The sequence below is a fragment of the Ovis canadensis genome, chromosome 5 (assembly GCF_042477335.2).
Source record: "Ovis canadensis isolate MfBH-ARS-UI-01 breed Bighorn chromosome 5, ARS-UI_OviCan_v2, whole genome shotgun sequence".
NCBI lineage: Eukaryota > Metazoa > Chordata > Mammalia > Artiodactyla > Bovidae > Ovis > Ovis canadensis.
The window spans coordinates 74248479-74270080 of record NC_091249.1 but is presented as its reverse complement, the minus strand read 5'-3'; the positions used below and the strand labels follow the sequence as shown (position 1 = coordinate 74270080).

Genomic DNA, 21602 nt, shown 5'->3' with positions numbered 1-21602 from the left:
AATTTTCATGCTCCTGCCGGTAGGCATGGCCTTCCTCCCTACCTTGCCTTTTCCTTTAAGGACCCTCCTATTCTACCTCCTCCAGGCAACCTTCCTTGGTTCCTCCGGTCTTCCAAGAGCTTGCCATGCCCATCATCCTGGGGCCTTGTTGCTTGATCCTCTTTTTGTGTTCTGTTTACATATCAGAGATTGTTTGGGTCCCAGGCTTCTCCATCCTGTGTTCTGACCCCAGGTCCCCTGGGAAGACAGTGGGACTGAGCAAATGTAGTTGTGAAGGGGAGGAGGGACCTACTGAAGACCTGTGTTCCCAAGGGTGAGCCCAGAACCCAGGCCTCTTATCTTCCTTCCTTTCTTCCTTATCACCCTCTGGGTGCCTTTCCAGAACCTTACATGGTCCTCCTGACATTTTTCTATGTCAAGGGGGGAGTGTTCCTGCCTCTGTGATCCCAAAGTACACAGAAGCCTCTAGTGAGGTCTTCTGAAGTCAGGTATCTTCCCTTGCCTCCAAGCAGCAGGGCCTTGAATCCACAGCACTTGGGAACATGCAGACTATGTTGGTCACCATCCTGGAGTGCTAACTCTGTGCTGGAACCTCTCAGGCTTTATAATCCCTGTTGTAGGCCTTTAGAATCAGTATTATGATTACCCCTGTTTTGAAGACAAGGAAAACAAAGCTCAGAGAAGCTAAGTGACTTTCCCAGGGTCACACAGTTGGTAGAGTTGGTATGTAGGCTGAGGTCTGCCTGAAACCAAAGACTTAACCTCCTTGCTCCCAGGGAGGCTCTGGTCAGAGGAGAGAGTCTCCATTTTCCCTCAGAGCCTGCTCCTGGGTCTAGCATCTTCTCCAGCAGAAAGTTTAGCTCCTGGGTCCACCCGGCCCTGACTTGGTCCTGAGTGAGGAGGGAGACCATCTGGTGAGCCCTCTCCCTTCAGTGGTGATCAGGCTGCCCTCCCTCCTCTGTGGGAAGAAGAGCTGAGACTTCTAATTGCCCACAGATGTGGGGCAGCGGAAAGCACCGTGGATTCAGAGTCAGGAGACCCAGCGCTTGTCCTGGCTCCACTCAAATCCTCTGTGTGGCCAACCTCAGGCCCCCATGTCCTCTTTTTTGCTGCGTCTGCATCTGGAAGGCAGTGGGCATGGTGGGTAAACAACACCAGTTTCCGGCATCTGATGACGCCCCCTTGGCTCTAGCTAACAGTGTGACCCTGGGCCAATGCTCTGCCTCTCCGGGCAACAGGCCCCTCCTCTATGAGCAGTAGGGTGGGACAGAGGATCTACAAGATAATAATATAGATAAGGCACTTAGCATGGTTCCTGCATTTCGTGCGGCTGGACCTAACACCTAAGAGAGCAAAGAGAGCTCCTCTGCTCTCCCCGCCTCCTGTACAGGACGACATGGTTGTGACGTTGGTCTGCACATCGTGAAGGGCTGTAGCCATGGAAGGGAAGGGACCTGGGCGCCATGGCTGTGCTGAAGGCTCACTTTCATCCTCCAGGCGCACCCTGGCTCCGAGACCAGCTGCCTTCTGGGCTGAAGGAGAGAATTCTGGGCGTTTTGCTCAGGTTGGGCTACTGAATGGTGAGAGGGAGAAAGGAATGAGAGGGCCCCAGGTGCTGCTGAAACACCCCCATGCCCTATTTCTGGCAGATGGTTCAGAAGCCACAGCCAGTGGACCCTTGGAAGGGGGAGATCTTCCCCCCTATTTTCCACATCTCCTCCGCCCCCACCTGCCCATTGGCCATGTCTTCCCAGCATCAGAGCTTGAAACACCTCAACTGGGAAGCCATGTGTGAGAGAGGACAGAACTGGGAGCAGCCTTCTCTAAGCACTTTCACTGTGCTTTTTACATCCATTACCATCACGGTCATGGTTATATTCCTCAGCACTTAGAACAGGCCCGGCCTTCAGTGACTGCTTAATAAATATTTGCGGAACTAATTTAATCATCGCAAACTACCTCAAGGAGTGGACATAAACTCTCCATTTTATAGAAAAAGAAATGCCCAGAGAGGTTAAGAGGTTAAGTCAGTTGCTCTAAGTCCCACAGCTAGGATATGATGGAGTTGGGACTTAAACCTGGTGTTTTTGACTCCAGAGTCCATGACTGAGAGACTGGGTGGGGCCTGGGCTTCAGCTGTGGGGGCCCCTCAGAGCTCTAAAGGTGGTCATCAGACCCTGGAACCCATCCTGTATGACTGTGGGTGAGTCAGTCCCTCTCTGGGCCTCAGTTTTCCCATCAGTAAAATAAGGATTTTTGAACGAGATGATCTCTGAGTTCCTTCCAGCCGTAAAACAATTCCAGGATTCCAAGCCGCGCCAGCCCAGATTGGCAGCCACACAAGCCCTGTTGTGTACTCAGGGATCATGCATATTTAACTTCACAATGAAAGGGTTTTTTCTTACCCCTTTTCTGCACGTTACAGAAAGCGGTCAGGATCGATGACCACTAATGGAAAATGGTGCCCTATGATCAAGAGGAAGAACTTTCTGACAATCAGAGCCACCTGGAAATGCACTCTGTTTCTTGGGGGGGCTCTGAGTGTGTGTTTCCCCAGCAGCCACAGGCCCATTTTTCTTGGATACTGAGGAGGGAGGGTCAGGAGGACTGCCTGTGAAGGGGTGTGTGTGGATGCTGTGACCCTTTGCTGATTTTTGAACTTCATGTGCTCTGATTTCAAAGCAAGGCTTTGGCCTATGGTAGATGGACAAATGGTGGGGTCCAGAGGCAAGGGAATGGATGCAGAGACCCACCTCTAATGGGAGGAGTGTGGAATTCACACACTGTTGCTCCCAGTGTAGAAGCCAAATCTAAGCCCCTCCCAAGACTTCAGGCCCAGAACCCTCAGGCCAAAGAGCTTCCTGAACCCCCAGGCCATGGCCCCAGGACCCCTCTTCCTAACCCCAGCCAAGTGCAGGAGGTTGAAAATCAAAGTGCATCATTTTAGCTGCGTTAGCACCCTCTCTTCTCCTCACTTCAGATCAGAGCTCTTTAATGTCTCAAGTGCACAAAACCTTTCATCTGCCAGAGGTACCAGCTTCTCTGCCCTGTGATGGAAATGGTTGTCACTTGGGAGGTGGGGGCAGCAGGGCCAGGGGGTCAGACAGTTCCTGAAGGTCAGAGATGAAAAGGACTATGGGGATCACTGTGCTCAACTTCCTTATTGTATGCAGGGGACACTGAGGTCCAGAGAAGAGGAGACTGTGCCTCAGCCATAGCACTGAGCCCAGGACCCAGCCTGCTGGCCTGGACTTTCCTCTGTGCCAGGGCACGTGTTGGATCTTCTCCACCCATCTCTGTGGCCCAGGGCTCAGGCTCCAGCTCCCACTAGGTTGAGGTCACAGGGCAGAGTTTGGGCTAGAATGGAGCAACACCACCCCAGTGAGGGATGCGAGCCCCTCTGGGTAGTGCTGTGGACCATGGAGCCTTTGATTATATCACTTCTCCATCCCGGCCATAATTTCCTTTTGTGTAAAACGAGGGGGCAAGGGCACAGTTCAGTGACCCCAAAGGTCGCATCCAGCCCCATCCTTAGCCCCTGAGAGCTCCTGCCAGGCTCTGTGTGGCTGTGTCACATTTCACTGCTGTCCTGGCTGCCTTCTGTCTTGGAAGGGGAGCCGTAAGGGCTGTGACACCTCCTTTTCCTCCTCTTTTAGCTTCTCTACTCCTGAAGCTGAGCCTAAGTGGTGGATAGTGGGAGGAGGTTCCAGCATCAGCCCCAGAGGGAAGGGCTCAGGTTTACAAACCTGTCACGGAAGCCCAGGCTTCTCCTAGCCCAGGGCTTTGGGCATGAAGGTAAAAGCTCAGGGGTGACTCAGTGGACTGTGGGCTATTCCTCTCTTACCTATATTTCTGTTCTTATCATAATAATCTTATCTTATTATGTTCTTATCAGGCTGGGGCCTTTCTGTTGAATGCATAGTAAAAGTGATAAGTACACGGAGAGATGGATAAACAGGTTGGTGGATGGATGGATGGACGAATAGACGAATAGACGGCTCCCCTTTAGTCCAGGGAGCAGGGATGACTTCATAAACTTTCAACCTGTGCAGGCACAAAGGACTTCATGCTTAGAAGGGCCTTGCCTTGAAATGCTTAATAGTATTTTTTAACAAGGGTCCCAACATTTGCATTTTGCCCTCAGCCCAGCAAATTATATAGTTGGTCCTGCCAGGGAATTCAGGCTGGGTTTGAGACGGCTTCATCCTCAAAGCTGGTCTCGCTGCCTCTACTGTCCCCATCCTAATCCACACCCTCCCACAAAATGCCAGGCTCCTCCTGTCACCCCCTCTTGTGGAGGCCTCCCCGTAAGTGCTTAGAGTTGCCCTGTTGTCACCCTAGGCAGCAGCCAGCCCCCCACCCTCACTGTCAATACCCTGACAAGTTGGCTCCCCAGTGCCTCCAGGGCAGAGCCCAAGTCCTTACTCAGCACTCTAGTCTTCCCAAAGTGACCCCTGCCTTCCTTCTCTGCCCATCACCTGCCTCTTTGATGAAAAGCCCCAGTTTCCAGCCTCACAGTTCTTTGTTTGCCATCACCCGATGCCTCACGATCTCCCACTTCCTTAACTGCTCATACAGAGCTTCTGTGGAATAGCCTTCCCTGGCATCATCCCCCAGAGAGCCCAACTCACAGCCACTCCTCCCCCTCAGACCATCCTGTAATCATAACAGTTACCACTGACTGAGGACCTGTCATATGTCAGGAGCCTTTCATCATCTCTACCCCTCATAGCAATGGAAAAGGGTGTCTCTTTTGCTGTTTTCCAGGAAAATGGGACTCAGGGAAGTTAAACTCAGAGAAGTCGCATGGTTATGAGGCAGTGGATTAAGTGGCTGGGATTGCTGCTCCTGGCCTGGCTGAGCCCCTCTGGGTGCTTTCAGAGGCATCAGGCCCTGCCCTCTGGCATCAGAGTCCCATATGTCTGTTCAGCCCCCTCATCACCCTGAACCATCACCTCCCTAGATAGAAAGGGTCACCATTGCCTGCTATCCCAGTTTCCCAGCCCAGGGAGTCCTGAGTCATTACAGGGCAGCTGAGGACCAGAGAGCTGACCTTCCACAGCCATCTGAGCTCATGCTGAGTAAGCATCTATTGTGCACCTGTGTGCGTGCTAAGTCACTTCAGTTGTGTCCCACTCTGTGACCCTGTGGACCATAGCCCGCCAGGTTCCTCTGTCCATGGGATTCTCCAGCAAGAATGCCAGAGTGGGTTGCCATGCCCTCCTCCAGGGGATCTTCCCGACCCAGGGATCGAACCCGTATCTCTTATGTCTCCTGCATTGACAGGCAGGTCCTTTACCACTAGTGCCACCTGGGAAACCCATATTGGGCACCTACTGTAAGCCTAATCCTATATGAGGAACTTGAAGATATCCCCCAGATTGTTAGGTGGGCTTTCTCATTTGTGAAAAGTTGAACTAAGGGACTAAGACAAAGAGCAGGTTGGCAGACAGTGGACTGGGAGTCATTAGCCTTGGGTTTTGGTCCTGGAGGAGGGGACCCCACCCCTGCCCAAGCTGAGCCTGCTGACACCCCCAGTAACAACAGCAGTGACCCTTCCTGGCTTTCTCACCACCCCATTTCCCACACGCCCCTTTGCTGACAAGCCTAGCCTAGCCGGGTCTCAAGGCCAAGTGAGTGAATGAGTGAGTGACTTATTCTTCGTGAGTGAATGAAGAAGAGTCACATGGCCACTGACTTGGCTGAGGGCTGTGCGCCAGGCCCTGCTCTGTGCATTTTACTTGTATTAACTCATTCGAAGGCCTTGACAACTTGATGACGAGCCCAGACTTTGAGAGAGGAGACCCGAGGCACGGGGAGGCTGAGTAACAGTGAGTGGGAGACTCAAGGTGAGCTCCTGGAGGAAGGGATGAGAGAACAGATGTGGAGAAAATAAGGGGACTAAGACGTGGGAGTTTTCTCCCCTCTGGCTCTGCTGCGCAGGAGGGCTATGAGGGGAATCTCAATGCTCTGTAATTGGCATCAATTAATGGCAGATTCTTGTTAGCTAGCTGCCCCACCCGACGTGCAGACTCTGGGCTGCTGGGGGAAGGCCGCGTGCTGGTGGGTCAGTCCACACGGCCGAGGCCCGCCTGCCCCCTGCCCACTTGGCTCTGAGAACCCATTCTCTGTGCGGCCCCCACCCCAGCCCGGGGCTGATCCGGGGCTGGCAGCAGCCAGGGGAACAGAAGGTTTGCTTGTCTGCGCCTGCCGCACCCCCCTCCCCAGTCTGAGCCCGGGACCCCTCTCGGGGGCCCCTTTGGCTGCCAGGGCCTGGCGCTCTCTGTTGCCATGGCACCGGCCGGAGATGAGGCTCTGGGGGGCTGTGGGGGCGGGGTTGCAGGGAGGACAGCCGAAGGATGGTGGAGGCCTAGAACTCTGCAGCTGCAGGGGCCCCTGGGCCCTCTGAACAGTGGAAAGAGGGTGCTGGGGCCCCAGCAGGGGTAAGTCTGGACCCTGACTGCAGCATAGCATTGCACCTAGCCCGACTGCCAGGATGCTCCGTCTGAGGCCTTTGGGACAGGGCTTGTGGTAGACCAGAGCCCTGCTGTCCTCAGCAAAGACTCCTCTCCTCAGTGTAGATGCTGACCCCCAGGTTCTGCAGTGATGTCCCAGAAAGGTTCTGAGATCCCACCTTGCTTAACTTCCAAATTCCTGGGTGAGCTGGAGTAGATCCCCTGCTCAGGACTCTGACCTCTGAGGACCCCAAATACCTGAGAGTTTGACCCCGTTAGGGTGAACCCATGTGGTCGTGCTTCTCTGGGAACAAACCTGTTTCTGGGCAGAAGCTAGGCAGGCCAACATAGCGGTTAAGAATACATGTTTGGAGTCAGTCAGATGGGCCTGAGTTTGACTCTCAGCTTATCATTGGCTTTTATTAATTTGCTGTATGTCGTTGAGCAAGTTGCCACACCTCTCTGAGGCTTAGTTTTTTTCCTCTATGAATAGGAATAATGATTGTACCCTCCTCACAGGATTGTTCTGAGGATGAAACCAAATTCCCAGGTCATGTCATTTAGCAGAGTGCTTGGCTCTGAATTAGTAAGGGCTTTTGTTTGTTTCCGCATTGTAGAGCATCAGAAAAATGAACGGGAAAAAAGATGCCCTGCTTGTGGGGACAGGGGGTCATTGACGGTGGCAGGGGATATAAAGAGACAGACGGAGCACACGTAATAAGTTTCCAAACAACCTGACCCCTGAGGAACCTGAGCTGTTCAAAGTGGAATGGGCCATGGTGAGGTGGCGAGATCCCTATCATGGGAGGTGTGCAGTTGGGAGGCTCGACAATTGCAGAGAGGCTGGCGGGGAGGTGAGGTAGGAGGGCTTATAGCCCATCTCACACCTAAGAATACAGAGTTCTGTGAAAAATAATGTGACTGCCTCTTCCACCAACTTCAGTTTCACCCAGCTAAAGAGGGGAGAGGTTGGAAAACAGAGGGTGAACAAACAAGCCTGATGACTCCTTTATTGAACTCATACTGTGTGTCAGGCACAAGCTTGACGTCTTTGCCTCCTGCCTTAGAAAGGCCGTCCCACGGGTGTTGAGCCTGTGTGCTCTGGGATCAGTCCACCCGGGATCGAGCATGGGCTCTACCACTGGTGAATTCTGTGACCTTGGGCAACGATTTGCCCTCTCTGTTCCTTGTTCTCCTTATCTATAAAATGCAGATGCAACACCAGTGTCATGGATTGTTCTGAGACCATTCACATTAAGGGCCTGGCCCAGGCATTGGGTGATAAGAACTAAATCACAGTTAGCTATTCTTATTTTCAAGGTCTTCTAAGTCCTTGTTCCTTTTTGAGGGGGGCATTGAGGCCCAGCTGGGATCCAGAGGACTCTAGTCCAGGGATCCACTGGGCCTGGGCAGAGCCAGGCCACAATGGCCCAGGGGGTGGCCGTGGGGACGAGCAGGGAGGCCAGTGAGGCGCCGGAGGAGGCAGGAAGCGTTTGCTTGGCGGGCGGGTGGACAAGGGTATGTGGCAGGCCTCCCTCCCTCTCTGACCTCCTTCTCAGACCAGTTCCCAGCCTGTGTGGGGACCCAGACCCCCTCCCCTGGGCCCCCAGTGGCCGCGAGGCACACACTGAGCGCTTTCCCACGAACTGTTCCAAGTAACTAAGGCTGCTCCCCCTACCTCCAAGCGCCTGCTGCTACTCTGCGGCGGGTGAGGGGTGTGTGGCAGGAGAGGGGGCTCGGACTGGGAAGGATCAGTCCATGTTTTATCAGCCTGGCTCCAATCCAGACAGATGTTTCGTTTTATTTTGAACTTCCAGAAAAGAGGTCATTTCTTTCCACTGTGTCCCTGGGGAGGCCTCCTGGGGAGTGAAGAACAGAGTGAGTGACAAGAGCGTGGGGGCCTTGCTTGGGCCCCCAGGGAGCTGGAAGGACAGCATCCTGCCCCTTCTGTGGTGATGGACTGTCTGTCAGCAGGGCAGGGCGTGAAGGTTCTTACAGGCTGGGCTAAGAAGCCAGCTTTTATGTAGGGGGGATGGAGAGCTGTGGAGGCACCAGGGAAGGACATGGTTGGGTGGGGATTTCAGGAAGGTTCCTCTGGTCAGGGGATGAGGACAGACAGGAAGGCTCAGACTAGAGGCGATATGGGAGCATGTGGTACCAAGGGGTAGCCAGAGGTCACCAAGCTTGTGCTGGAGAGGGTGGGGTAGGGCCGTCAGAGTGATGTTCCATGGAACTGGCACTGTCCTTTCACCCCACATGGACTTCCAGAACAGCTGGATCCCATTCTAGGCCCCAACTTAGCTGATTTCTGCTGCTTTGTTTGGAGGACCTCATAGATACCTGGAAAACAGAAAGGTCCCCTGGGTCTAGAAGCAGCATGGCCGAGAACTGGGCCTGGGTGATTGTGTGGCATCACTGTGTGACTCAGGTCAGGCTGCTCACCCTCTCTGGTCTCCACATGATCCTGAAGTTTGTGGGGAGGTTCAGTGTGTAGGGTGGAACGCTGACCTTCAGCAGCAGAAGGGGCGTTGGACTGGTGGGGGGGGGCAGGTGAAACCTCCACAGCCTCTGCTCAGTTCTAGCTTTCTAACCCCTGCCCATGACTATCTCCCAGCCCAGCGGACCCTGCTCTCCTTCCTGGCTCCCAGGATGGGGTTCCCTACCCATGCTTCCAGATGGCACCGACAGCTCAGCCCACTTGGCGTGAGCCCACAGAGCCGCACCCTCTGCCATCACTCCCATACTCCCCCAACTGCTGGAGGGAGGACTCAGGCTTTGGCTCCAGATCCCTCTTGCCCCCACACACTCCCAGGCCTGGAGCTGGCTGCCTTCTTTGAGCTGAGTCATGACATCCTGGCCAGGGCCCCTCCCCACCACCCCACCCCCATCCCAGCATTTCAACTCAGCACGGCTACTTCCAGAGCAGGGTCCCGAGAGTCACCCATGTCAGCCCCAGCAGTGTTCTCAGGACAGCCCTGCCCACCCCATGTACAGATGGGGAAACTGAGGCTCAGAGAGGAGCAGGACTGTACAAGCAGGTGACAGAGCTGGGCTAGGACCCATATCCCCTCCTCTCAGCTGGGGATCTGCCCCTGAAGTTTGTGTCTGGGGCTGTGAAGTGTCCGTGGTGTATAGGAGGGAGGACCAGACCACCAGGCAGGAGACTGGAGTCTGCATCCCACTTCTGACAGCAACTTAGCAAGTCGCCTCCTCTGAGTCTGTTTCTAATCCCTGTCTGGCTGGGACAAGGCCGGGAAAGTGATATAAAGGTCTGTGTGTGATGGGCGGGGGCAGTATCCTGTCGGGAGGGAGTGGATAGCAACTGTTGTTCAAACCCTGGGCCTTGAACCACCAGCCTCACATCAAAGCCAGGGCTGGAGGCAGGGGCTGCCCAGTCAGTTGAACTACAGTGCCCCTTTGGCCCACTGAACCTGGCCTGCTAGGTCAAAACCCTGACACTGGTCCCTGTCCTTCTCCAAGCCTCAGTTTTCCCATCTGCACAGGGATGCACAGGAAGAGGGTTGGATCAGATAGATGGTCCCTGAGGGCCTCAGAGCTCTGACATTCCAAGACTCTAACCCCATGACCCTAAGGCCAGGCCTCCCCCTCCCTCTGGCATCTTGTTTATTCAGAGCATCCCTGGCCCGAGACTGCAGGCCTCAAGCACCCCTCCTCTGTGAAGCAGGGCTTCCTCCCATCCCCATCTCACTTGATCCTTGCCTCCAGACTGAGTGTCCCCCGTCCCTTCAGGTACCCACATCCCCTCCAAATCCTAAAACCAGCTCAGGGCCAGCTCCCACTCCTTCTGTTCTGCCTCATCCTCATCTCAGAAAAAGATATTGTGCCTCCAACACAGACACATTCCTGCCCCCTAAGTACTCCAAGCCAAAAATAGGAGTGGGGCTCATTTAGGATACCTCTTTCTCCAGCCCCTCTGCATCCAGTCACCACGTCCTGTCATTCTGGGCTGGATAAGTCTCAGTCCTGTCTGTTTCTATCAGTCCCCGCTGACGTGGGAACAGCCAAACCCAGTAAACACAGTAGTGGTGGCAGAGCCATCTGCCTTGGCTCAATCTCTGCTCTGTGCTCTTAGGCAAGTAAATAAGCACTCCCTGCCTCAGTTTCCCCATCTAAACAGGGTGATCCTTGTATCTGTCTACCTCATAGTGTTGCCTGAGGAGCAAGTGAGTCAGTCTACGTCAAGTGCTCAGGATAGTACCTGGCGCAGTAAGTGCATAGCGCACGTTGACTTGTGGCTTGTCTGCGCCCACACGTGCCTGTGTGTTCAGGTGAGTTTGGGGTCCCATGGGCACATGCTCTATGCATGTTGTATGTGCATAGCTTTGCTTGTGCTAAGTACACGTGTGATTTAACCTGCATGTGTGCACCTCTCATGGGCACGTGGGAAAGCCCCGAGGTGGTGATGCAGGCGCAGTGGAGCCGCATGCCTGCATGTGTGGGTGTGCGCATGTCTGGTGCCGGCGTGCGGGCTGGGCACACACAGCACCCGCTGCACAGGGGTGTGTTTCAGAGCATGTGTGAGTGAGCGCGGAGGCAGCAGCCTGTGCCGTGTGCACGTGCTCTCCGTGTGTGAGCCTCCCCCACTGGCAGCCGTGCAGGCCCCCCTCCCCAGCCTGCCTGTGTCGTGGGAGCCTTGGGACCCCGAGGGAGGGAAGCTGCTGCTAGCGGATGTGGCCAAGATGGACTGGATTTATTTAGATTAAGGCGGTGGGAAAGGAGTGGAGGCTTGCATGAGCAAGGCTGAGGCTCTGAGGAGGAATCCTCAAGCACACTTTTTCCTCTGGACTTGAGGTCATACCCTGGACTGAGGGGGTACCTCTGACTCACTGTGAGGAGCTGGGCAATTATCCCATCTCTGGGTGGATCTCTGTACCCCCAACTGAGCCAAAATAGGAAGAATCATGAGAGCGTCCCACACAGCACTCGCCTCACAAACAAAGGGGAGATCCCTGAGGGTCCCCTCCCTCTCTGCTCCAAGGGCCTTCTGAGGCAGGAGAGCTTGGTAGGAAGGGGTCCCTCCTCCCTATGACACCCACTTTGTCCCGGGCGGCTCCTCCCTTGAAAGCAGTCCTGCCCCTGAAGAAGAGAAGTGGCCACAGGCAAGCCCTCTTCCCCTGTATCAGCCACTTGGGCCTTTCTGGGGTTGGCTGGAAACATACAACCTCCAGGAAGCACAGAAGTCTATAGGCATTGGGTAGACACCTGGAGGTGTCAAGAGTCATCCAAGATGGCCCAGGAGGTTGGGTCCCAGTCCCCAGTCCGGTTCTTCCCCATCCACCAGCTTGTTGCCCATGCCACACCTCCCCTGTCACCTCCAGGGGCCCATATTACGTGTTTATCTGTCTGGAAGTCACCTGAAAAACAGAAGCCCAGAGAGGGAAAGACTCTGTCAAAGTACACACAGCAAATCTGGGACCAGACGGTTAGGGAATTGAATCCATGGAGCGAACATGGGTTATGGATGCTCATTTTGCTCCAGCCTCAGGAATGTTGCCTTTCCTCTCATCAACAACCCCATGTCCCCAGGCCACCCTGGCAGGAATAATAGTGACTAGAACCTTCTCTCTGGCAGTGTTAGAGCAAGGCTGGCTCTCTGAGATGATCCATCCAAACCTATCCCTGTATGGAAGGGGAAACAGACTGCCAGAGAGGGCTGGAGACTCAGTCTCATGGTAGGTCTGAAGTCCCATGTGAAATGCTCATTTCATGGAGGGAGAAGCCAGTTCAAGATCCCTGGTTATCTATACTCTCGCTAAGGTGTCTCCACTCTCCCTGAGCTCCTTTGCCCATCCCATCCTCTCTCTGCAGCCTGATTCTGCCTTTTTGATGTGACTGGGCCGTGACTGTCTGTTCAAGAAGGCCCCTCCCAGCTCAGAGCCTCCGGGGCTCTAATACCCCTGAGCCCCAGGTTTAGCAGAGAGGAGCCAGGGTCGGGGGCTGCTCACCCAGGGGCCTAGCACACAGCCTTCCAGAGCCAGGCCAGTCCTAGTTGTCATGACCTCCCATCTCCAGGCAAGCTGACCAAATTCCTCCTTTAGAATAATAAACAGTGTGGCCAGCCAGGGAGGTGGGGAGGGGCTGGGCAAGGAGGCTGAAATGACCCCTTCCCCCAGCCTCCACTGCTAATGATTTTCTTTGGCTGAGATCTCTAGCAGGAAGGGGGGATCCAGAGAGGCACCCACTAAGGGGCAGATAGGCCTCTGTGGGGGCTGCTGGCTCCACTGTGGCGCTGCTTCGTCCTGCCGGAAGAGGTCTGGCAACCAGCTGGAGGGCTGCAGCAGGAGGGGTGGGCGGGGGGCACTGGGGATGCAGCCTCAGCATGGCTGGGCTTTGAGTCTAAAGCATTTGTGAGAGGGGAGGGGGCTTTCAGGCAGGCTGGTCTGAAGGGATGGGGAGAAAGAGGAAGAGGAGAGCAGATTTATTCAGGGAGTTCTTAGGGTGCTGAGCAGAGAGCTGAGACCAGCGGTCCCCAGTCCAGGCCCTTGCCTGTGTCCCATGGTGAATGTGTAAACACAGCCCTGCAAGTGAGCCACTTGCCATCATCCTTTTTTTTTTTGAGAGCTGAAGACAGAGGCCACTGAAATGTGATGGTGCAGGAGGTAATCCTGCTGGGGCTCAAAGTCAGATCCTAGCCCTGGATTGCAAACTAAAAGGGATGAGATGAGGGTGGAGTGGGAGCAATCTGGCATGGGCTTAGGAGCCAGGCCAGGCTGGGCAGCCACTCAGGGAATGCACCAGGCCTTCTTGTCTCCTTATCACCTGGTTTCTCCCACATTTCTTGCCCTGGGACCCCCACCCACTCCTGGCCTCCTTCCTGTCGATACTGCGGTCAGAACTTTGCAAACCTGGGTATTGCTGGTTATTTTGGATCCTCGGATGGGGCTGCCAAGGGCAGGGAGAGGGTGAAGACCCATGTAGTCCAATCTGTCTCCCTCTGTGTCCCTGCTTCTCTTTCTGCCTCCATCACTGGGTGATTCCTGTCTGTATCTCTGAGTCTTTGTCTTTCTACCCCTATCGTTCCAGTCACTTTGTCTCTCTCCAGAACAAGCTCTGCCATGTAACCCTGGGCAAACTTCTTCCCCTCTTAAAGCCTCAGTTTCCCCATCTGAACACTGAAGGTGGGGGTGAGGGGTCTTGGATTCAGTAGTTTGCAAGGATGCCGTGCTGTGTGGTGAGGCCTCCTCTGGGTCCAGCCCCTGGCCCCTCCCCCTGGGCCTCCCTGTGCAGCTTGAGGCTGAGTTAAGGGGGCCAGGCATGGGGGGTGCCCCCCCCACATTCCACAGCCCCACTCCCCCGCTTCCCTTCCCATAGCCGCCTCCATTTCCTGTTGTGCTTGTGGAACTGTGGGAGTTCTTTGGGTTCTGGCTTACCCCCTCCCTCTCCCTCAGGCCTTTCATCACACTTTCCTAAATATTTGTCCTGGCAGATAAGAGCCTGGTATTGGAACTGTCACCGGGAGGACAGGCTGTTAGAGCCGGTGGGCCCCTGAACACTATCCAGGCCAAGATCCCACCCCCACCATACGTACCCAAGGAGAAGTGGGGGGTTCAGTCAAGGCCATCAGAGAAGTAGAGGCAGAGTCAAAGCAAGGTCCAGGCACCCCAAGACTTGGCCCAGTTCAGGGGAAGGAGCCCCTTGGGCATGAGTGCCCTCTTGGTGTGGGGTATGGGTAGTCTTTGACTTTAGCCTGATGGATCCAGGGGCTGGGTGGCTCAAGCTGGGTCTTACTCTACAGGACCAGGGCAGAGACGGGCTGTGGCACTGCCTCTGGCTACTCTGAGCCCTGACTCCTATGTAACTTTGCAGGATACCATGCGGCTTCCGAGCGCCCTGCGAGCTGCTGTCCTCAAAGGTAGGTAGGCTTGGGCAGAGATAGAGGGCCCTGGGGAACCTCTAGGTAGGACCCTGAAGCTGGCAGGGTGGTTTATGCTAGCACCAGGACCTGGGAGCCTAGGGACGCTGCTCTGCTCTTGAGCTTTGGTTCCCTGCCTTTCTAGTGGGTCTCAGTGGAGGCCTCCTTCCACTGTCCACCCCTCAGCTCAGAAACTTCAGTGGACCTCTGCCTGTTCAGAGCCATCAGCTCAAATCCTTGGTTTGGCCCTCCATACCACATGTCCCCTCACCAACTGTCCCCACCCTCTTCCCTAACAGTCACTCTGGTCTCCCATCTCTTATCAGCACTTACTGATACCAGTCTGGCCTGTCTGGTTCTGGTGAGGGACTCCCCTCCTGTTCATGGACCCCTCACTGGCTGTGAGCTCCCAAGTCTGGGTGGGCTTTTTCAAGCAATCAATGCTGACCAGGCAATCAGTGACCAGCCAAAGGTTCACCCAAGGATGACTGACCCACTGGCTGAGCACCCATCCATCTAAACGGGTGCTTATTTTCACCTCCAGGGTTTTCAGCTGCTGAGGCTGGGCACAAGGCCTACAGCATCCTTCCTCAGGGCATCAGCAGGCAGAGAGAAAACCAATCACTCGACATCCCCAGCACCCTTCAGCCTCCAGGGACCTCAGTCTCTTTCCTGACCTGATCTGGCCCACTCTGGACTATGTTGGCCACCACCTCCCTAAACAGGGCCATCTCTGGGCTTTGGGTACAACCTGGGCAGCTGGGGCAGCTGCAGGGAAGAGGCTCAGAAAGTGACCTGGGAAGTAATGCAGGAACTGGGGGCCTGGGAATTGCTTCCCAAGGATTTCCTGATGTCTTTGAGAGAACATGCCTGCAGCCTGAATGCTGCACTGCAGAAGGGCTGCAGGCTGGGGGTCTCTAGGCACTGAGAGCAAGAGGCCAGGAGTCCCTGGGGACTAGACCCTGGGCGGGCAGGTCTCGGAGCCAGGGCTTCCAGTCTCTGTTTCCTGTGGATTAGGGGGGTGTGCTCCTCAGGGTCAGCTGTGGAGAGGTGCTATTGCTCTGTGCCCTGACATCTGATGCCTCCTCTCCCAAAGGCCAGGTGCTATTGCTGCTCCTGCTGTTTCTGCTGGGACCACGGGCCTCCGGGAGCCTGGTCATCATACCCCCGGGGCCAGAACTTGTCCTCAACCTCTCCAGCACATTTGTTCTGACCTGCTCGGGCCCAGCTCCAGTGGTGTGGGAACGGATGTCTCAGAAACCCCCACAGGAAATGACCGAGACCCAGGACGGCACATTCTCCAGCGTGCTGACACTGGCCAACGTCACTGGACTAGACACAGGAGAATACTTCTGTGGCTACAAAGGCTCCCATGGGCTGGAGGCCAGTGAGCGAAAACGGCTCTACATCTTTGTGCCAGGTGAGGACCCCTGGCCAGTGCACTACTCCTCTACTGCCCTTCTCGGCTGCAGGCATCTGGGGGAGCTGAGAGAGCACTTTACTGAGATGGTGAAACATAGCCATCTCAGAAACGCAGATGAATCAGGGAATCCAGCCTGGCTCAGTCCAGGAGTATGTCCACTCTCACCCCTGGTTCTGGATGTTTGTCTGCTGTCTGCCAGCCCACCCCATTCCTGGTTCCCAAGAATGCTGCATTCTCAGCTGGTTCCAATGTGCACCCCCTTGGCCTCCGCATCCCATCTTCCCCATTTGCCAAGCTCCAGGTCACCAGCTGTCCTTCAGCTTGTGACTTACCTTCTTTCTCAGGCTGATGCTGTCCATATCAAATGCTAAGCTAGAAGGGACCTCTGAGAGCATGCTTCTTCTGTAGAAGGTAGACTGAGGGGCAGAGAGGGGAGAGACTTGTTCAAGGTGACCGAGCAAATCAGGGAAGAGCCAGAAACCCAGCTCCTCTGACTCACATTCTTGGCCCTGCCTCTGGCAGATCCTTCTGTGGGCTTTCTCCCTGTCGACCCCGAGGAGCTATTTATCTTTCTCACGGAAATAACTGAGACCACAATTCCATGCCGAGTGACGGATCCGAGGCTGGTGGTGATGCTGCACGAGAAGAAGGTGGATGTCCCTCTGCCCATAGCCTATGACCCTCAACGTGGCTTCTCTGGTACCTTTGAGGACAAGACCTACATCTGCAAAACCACCATCGGGGACAGGGAGGTGGATTCCGATGCCTACCATGTCTACAGCCTCCAGGGTGAGCCCCCTTTCTGGCCTGGTGCTCAGCCAAGGCAAGTCTGACCCTCCACAGAGGGAAAGACCTTTTCAGATTATCAAGTGTGCAATTCCATTTTCACTGGATTTCTCACTACAGCTATGGAAGGCAGGTATGTTGCCCTGTTTTACAGATGAAATAACTGAGGCTCAGAAAGAGGATGAAGTATGCTGAAGGTCATGGGAAGCATTAGTGGTGGAGCTGGGCTGTATATACTGTGGTAGGCAAAGGCATAGGCTTTCAACCAGTGGGATTTGAATCCCAGCTCTGCCACTTCCCATCTAAGTGACTTCACACAAGCAAATAATCTCTCAAAGTCGGCTTCTTCCTCTGTAAAATAGGGATAATACAGACCATTTATCTAGGGGGATTATTGTGAAGATTAAATAAACGATGGAGAGTACCTGGTTGTGCTCAGTAAGTTTCTTTTGTACTTAGGTGCCCAGAGAGTACTTTGATTTCAAAACATTTTAGAATGCCAGTTTCATGAGGACAGGAATTTTGTCTGTTGTATTTCCTGCTAAAGCCCTAGTGCCTAGAATAGTACTTGGCATATAGTAGGTATTTAATAAATATTTGTTGAAAGAATGAATCTTCCACACACCAGTCATGCCCTCCCTCTGTGGACCCTGACCCCATCCCTAAGCTGATGTTTGTGACTTCTTCAGCCCTAAGCCACTCTCTTTCCACCAGTGTCATCCATCAATGTCTCAGTGAATGCAGTGCAGACTGTGGTCCGCCAAGGGGAGAATATCACCATCATGTGCATTGTGACCGGGAATGAGGTGGTCAACTTCGAGTGGACATACCCACGCATGGAGGTAATGCCAGGCCACAAGTTAGAGGAAGAGTCAGGCAGGGATGGATATTTCAGCTTATAGCCTGACTTCCTAGACCTTTTCTGATGCGGGGTGCTTGCCCCAACTGTCCCTACAGAGTGGGCGCCTGGTGGAGCCAGTGACTGACTTCCTCTTTGAAATGCCCCACATACGTTCTATCCTGCACATCCCCAGTGCTGAGCTGGGAGACTCAGGGACCTACATCTGCAATGTGTCAGAAAGTGTGAGCGACCATCGTGATGAAAAGGCTATCAATGTCACCGTGGTCGGTGAGTGCCTTGAGCTTATCCCCAGCCTTCATTCTGAGCTGGACCCAGACCTTGTCACAGCCATGTTCTAATCCAGCTCAAGCCTCAGTGCCAACCAAAGCCCCATTTCCAGGATCAACCCAACCAAAGCACAGTATCAGCTCCAAATCCAGTCCTAATCCCAACCTAGACTTCCCAGCTAGCTAGAACCTTAGCATCAACCCGATTTCTAAATCCCTACTGCTTCCCTGGTGGCTCAGAGGTTAAATCGTCTGCCTGCCATGCGGGAGATCTGGGTTCGATCCCTGGGTCGGGAAGATCCCCTGGAGAAGGAAATGCAACCCACTCCAGTATTCTTGCCTGGAGAATCCCATGGACAGAGGAGCCTGGTAGGCTGCAGTCCACGGGGTCTCAAAGAGTCGGGCATGACTGAGCGACTTCACTTTCACTTTCACTGCCATTCCAGGCCCAGGCCGCCCCATCCCCAAACTGAAGCAGGCTATAACTCATCTCAGCCACAATCACGCACACCTAAAGAGCACTGCAACTCTAGTCTCGATCTTGAACCCTGCCCCCAAACCAATATCAGACTCAAATTTGGTTCCTGCTCCAGTCCATCTCAGTCCCAACCTGAACCCCCAAGCTCAGGTTCAGTCCCTAAAGCCTGAAGCCCCGCTTCCAGTATGCTGGGCTCCTTGGGTGTACTGCTGATGCCCCGCCCCAGGAGCCCCGCCCCCAGGAGGTGCTGCCCCATTGGCTCAGGACACAGCCCCACCCCTGACGGCTGCCCCTTGCAGAGAACGGCTATGTGCGGCTGCTGGGAGAGCTGGACCCTGTGCAATTCGCCGAGCTCCACCGCAGCCGGACACTGCAGGTGGTGTTTGAGGCCTACCCGCCGCCCACTGTCATGTGGTTCAAGGACAACCGAACCCTGGGTGACTCTAGCGCCGGCGAGATCGTGCTGTCCACGCGCAATGTGTCTGAGACTCGGTGAGCAGCCACCTGTCCACTCTATTATAATAGTTGTTGTTCTCTGCAGCTGCTAGGCAGCCCACAGCCTTAAGACCTATCGAGGCCCATCTTTCCTGAGAGCCTACTACGTGACAGGCACCCTGCCAGGCCACTGTGCCAGGCACTGGGGGCACTGCCTAGAAGAGAACCAGACAGTTCCATCCTTCCTAGAGTTTCCTCTCTAGAGGGGAAAACAGACGCTGGTCAGATGACCACCCAGATGTTTAGTTGTCCTTGTGATGGGTGGAGCCAGCAGGAAGCAGCCCTGGAGAAAAAGACAGATGACTAGGGAAGAGGGCCAGGCAGGCCACTGCCACCTATCCAAGAATGTGGCCCTGAGGCTGGAGATTAGCAGGCTGACCTGAGTGCTGTATGTTAGAATAAGGCAGTTCAGGCCTTTCTGAAAGGGATGAAATGTGGCCGAACAGACACAGTGTTTCCCCTCCACCATGCCCTCCACCCCAGTCCTCCTAACCCTCCCTCTTGGCTCACTGGAGCTGCCTATGGGTGGGGATCCAGAAGTCCTGGCACTGCTACCGACAGCCATGTGACCTTGGCAATCCCCTTCTACTCCCTGGACCTTGTTTTTCTTATCTTTACAAGAAAGGTGAGGGCTTGTAAGAGTTCTCCCAGCTCTGACAGCTGGTCCCCTGGCCTGTCCTCCTCAGGTATGTGTCAGAGCTGACACTGGTGCGGGTAAAGGTGGCTGAGGCTGGCTACTACACCATGCGGGCCTTCCATGAGGATGCTGAAGCCCAGCTCTCCTTCCAGCTGCAGGTCAATGGTGAGGAGCCTTCCCCCCTGCTTTCCTTCCCCTGACCCTCCCACCTCTATTCTCTCTCCATTCCTACACTGGCCATCCACCCAGAGGAGGAGCAGAAGACGGAGTCCAGGACTCAGAGGGCTGGATTCTAGACCAGGCTGCAACACTGACCACTGCTGTATGCACATCCCCTCTTTGGGCTTCAGTTTCCCCAGCTTTATCCAGTGCACGGAAGTCATTGCACTAGACTGGTGTTTGCAGAACCTCAGGCATTCATGTCCCAGTGCCATGATTTTTCCTTCTCACGCACCACGTACACTATACTACTAATTAGATGTTTATTGAGCAGCTACACTATGCCAGTCCATTCAAGATTCTTGAGGCCCTGCCATGGTAGAGCTTGCATCTTAGTGGGAGGAAGAAAAACATTCAGGAGTAGGGGAGAAAACCAGCAAGCCACGTACAAACAAGTGCTGTGAAAGAAAACAATAAAAGCTAGGTAAGGAGGATAGAGAGTCCTACGGACTGGGGAGTGAGGAGAGCTACAGTTTTAATAGCATGATCAGGGTTGACTGCATGGAGATGACATTTGTGTGAAGACTTGGAGAGGGTGAGGGCATTAGCCAAGTGGCTATTTGGGGAAAGGGCACACCAGGCAGTACGAAGGCAACATTGAAAGGCTTGTGTGGCCAGAACAGAGTGAAAGATAAACGGTGCAGATGAGGTCAGAAATGACCTTGAACGGTGGGAGATGAGATCAGAGCTGAGGTTGGCAGTTGGGGGCCCATGGGAGGATAGATAGTCTAGGCCCTCATGGGCTAGACTATGGACTTTGGCTTTTACTGTGACTGAAATGAAAAGCCACTGCAGGGTTTTGAGCAGAGAAATGACATGATACTGACTTAATGTTTTGTGGACTAACTTCCTAAAAATAAATTTATTTTGACTGAAAATTGAACCTCTCCATTGTAGATGGAAAATCAGCATCATATGTCAAATATAAAGCAACCACTAAAATAAACTCTGAGAAAACAAAACAAAAAAAATGCTATTAAATCTTGGCTCCATGTTCTTGCTGGTCCAGGACTCTGATCCGAGGCTTGCCCTCTCTTTGTTAAAAGGGAAGATTAGAAAATCTTAGGTGTTAAAGACAGACTAGCACCCCACAGGCATTCCCTTTGAAGTACCCAGAAGGGGAATCTGTCAGTTTTCACACGTGAGTCCTGGTATTTAACGCTCACCTGCAGTCTGCAGTCCCCCTCCCCCTCTCCCAAGGGAGACTCTGGACCCAGTCTTCCCTGAGGGCCTTGCTCATTGACTGTCTGTTCTGACCTCTCCACCTCTCTGCCTGCTCCCTCTCCATGCAGTGCCTGTCCGTGTGCTGGAGCTGAGTGAGAGCCACCCTGCCAATGGGGAGCAGACAGTTCGTTGTCGCGGCCGGGGCATGCCCCAGCCACACCTCACCTGGTCTACCTGCAGTGACCTCAAAAGGTGAGCAGACCCCCAAGCCTCAGTTTCCCAGGGTACCCACAGCTAACTAGATGGACTCAGTGAAAATCGTCTAGTCTGGATCCTTCCTCTGGGAACACTGTTCCAGGCTAGAGCCATAGTCTAGAAGACGTGGCCTCTTGGAGATGCTCTGCATGACCTAAACTGTCGCTTTTCTTTGCCTTGACCCTAAGGGTCAAACGAAGGGAGCGGATTTTGCAATCCAGGGTTCCCAAGTCTAGGGTAGGAGCGCCCCTGCTGGTCAGTCGAGAGATCACATGAGGAACCCACTAAGGAGCAGGCAGTGGGAAAAAGGAACTAGACAGGCCCGGCTTCCTTCCACCACCACCCAGTGGCGCTGCCTGCTTATGGCCTCAGTTTTCCCACCCGTGTAGGGTGGGAAGGGACTGGAAGTGAACCTGGCAGGTTCTCGGCAGGTGTCCGCGGGAGCTGCCGCCCACGCCGCTGGGGAACAGTTCCGAGGAGGAGAGCCAGCTAGAGACGAATGTGACATACTGGGCGGAGGAGCAGGAGTTCGAGGTGGTGAGCACACTGCGCCTGCGCCATGTGGATCAGCCGCTGTCCGTGCGCTGCACGCTGCACAACCTGCTGGGCTACGACGTGCAGGAGGTCACCGTGGTGCCACACTGTGAGTCCTCCATCCTCTGTGGCCCCTTGACGACCCCTCACCTCCA

The 21602-nt window shown here is 54.4% G+C and overlaps 1 protein-coding gene across 3 annotated transcripts in view; it reads left to right on the top strand.

Moving 5' to 3' along the window:
- The window catches only part of PDGFRB (platelet derived growth factor receptor beta), a 37936-nt gene that overhangs the window by 2010 nt on the left and 14324 nt on the right, over window positions 1–21602 (top strand). Inside the window, exons 2-12 of one of the 3 annotated variants that reach the window (XM_069592408.1) lie at window positions 10623–10744; window positions 12049–12148; window positions 14283–14328; window positions 15425–15748; window positions 16274–16540; window positions 17252–17379; window positions 17495–17666; window positions 18443–18635; window positions 19325–19440; window positions 20787–20910; window positions 21345–21556. In XM_069592408.1, the coding sequence (XP_069448509.1) occupies window positions 12146–12148; window positions 14283–14328; window positions 15425–15748; window positions 16274–16540; window positions 17252–17379; window positions 17495–17666; window positions 18443–18635; window positions 19325–19440; window positions 20787–20910; window positions 21345–21556 (1585 nt within the window). In that variant the 5' untranslated portion in view covers window positions 10623–10744; window positions 12049–12145. The remainder of the gene's footprint in view (window positions 1–10622; window positions 10745–12048; window positions 12149–14282; window positions 14329–15424; window positions 15749–16273; window positions 16541–17251; window positions 17380–17494; window positions 17667–18442; window positions 18636–19324; window positions 19441–20786; window positions 20911–21344; window positions 21557–21602) is intronic. The other 2 variants (XM_069592407.1, XM_069592406.1) reach the window with 2 other exon arrangements.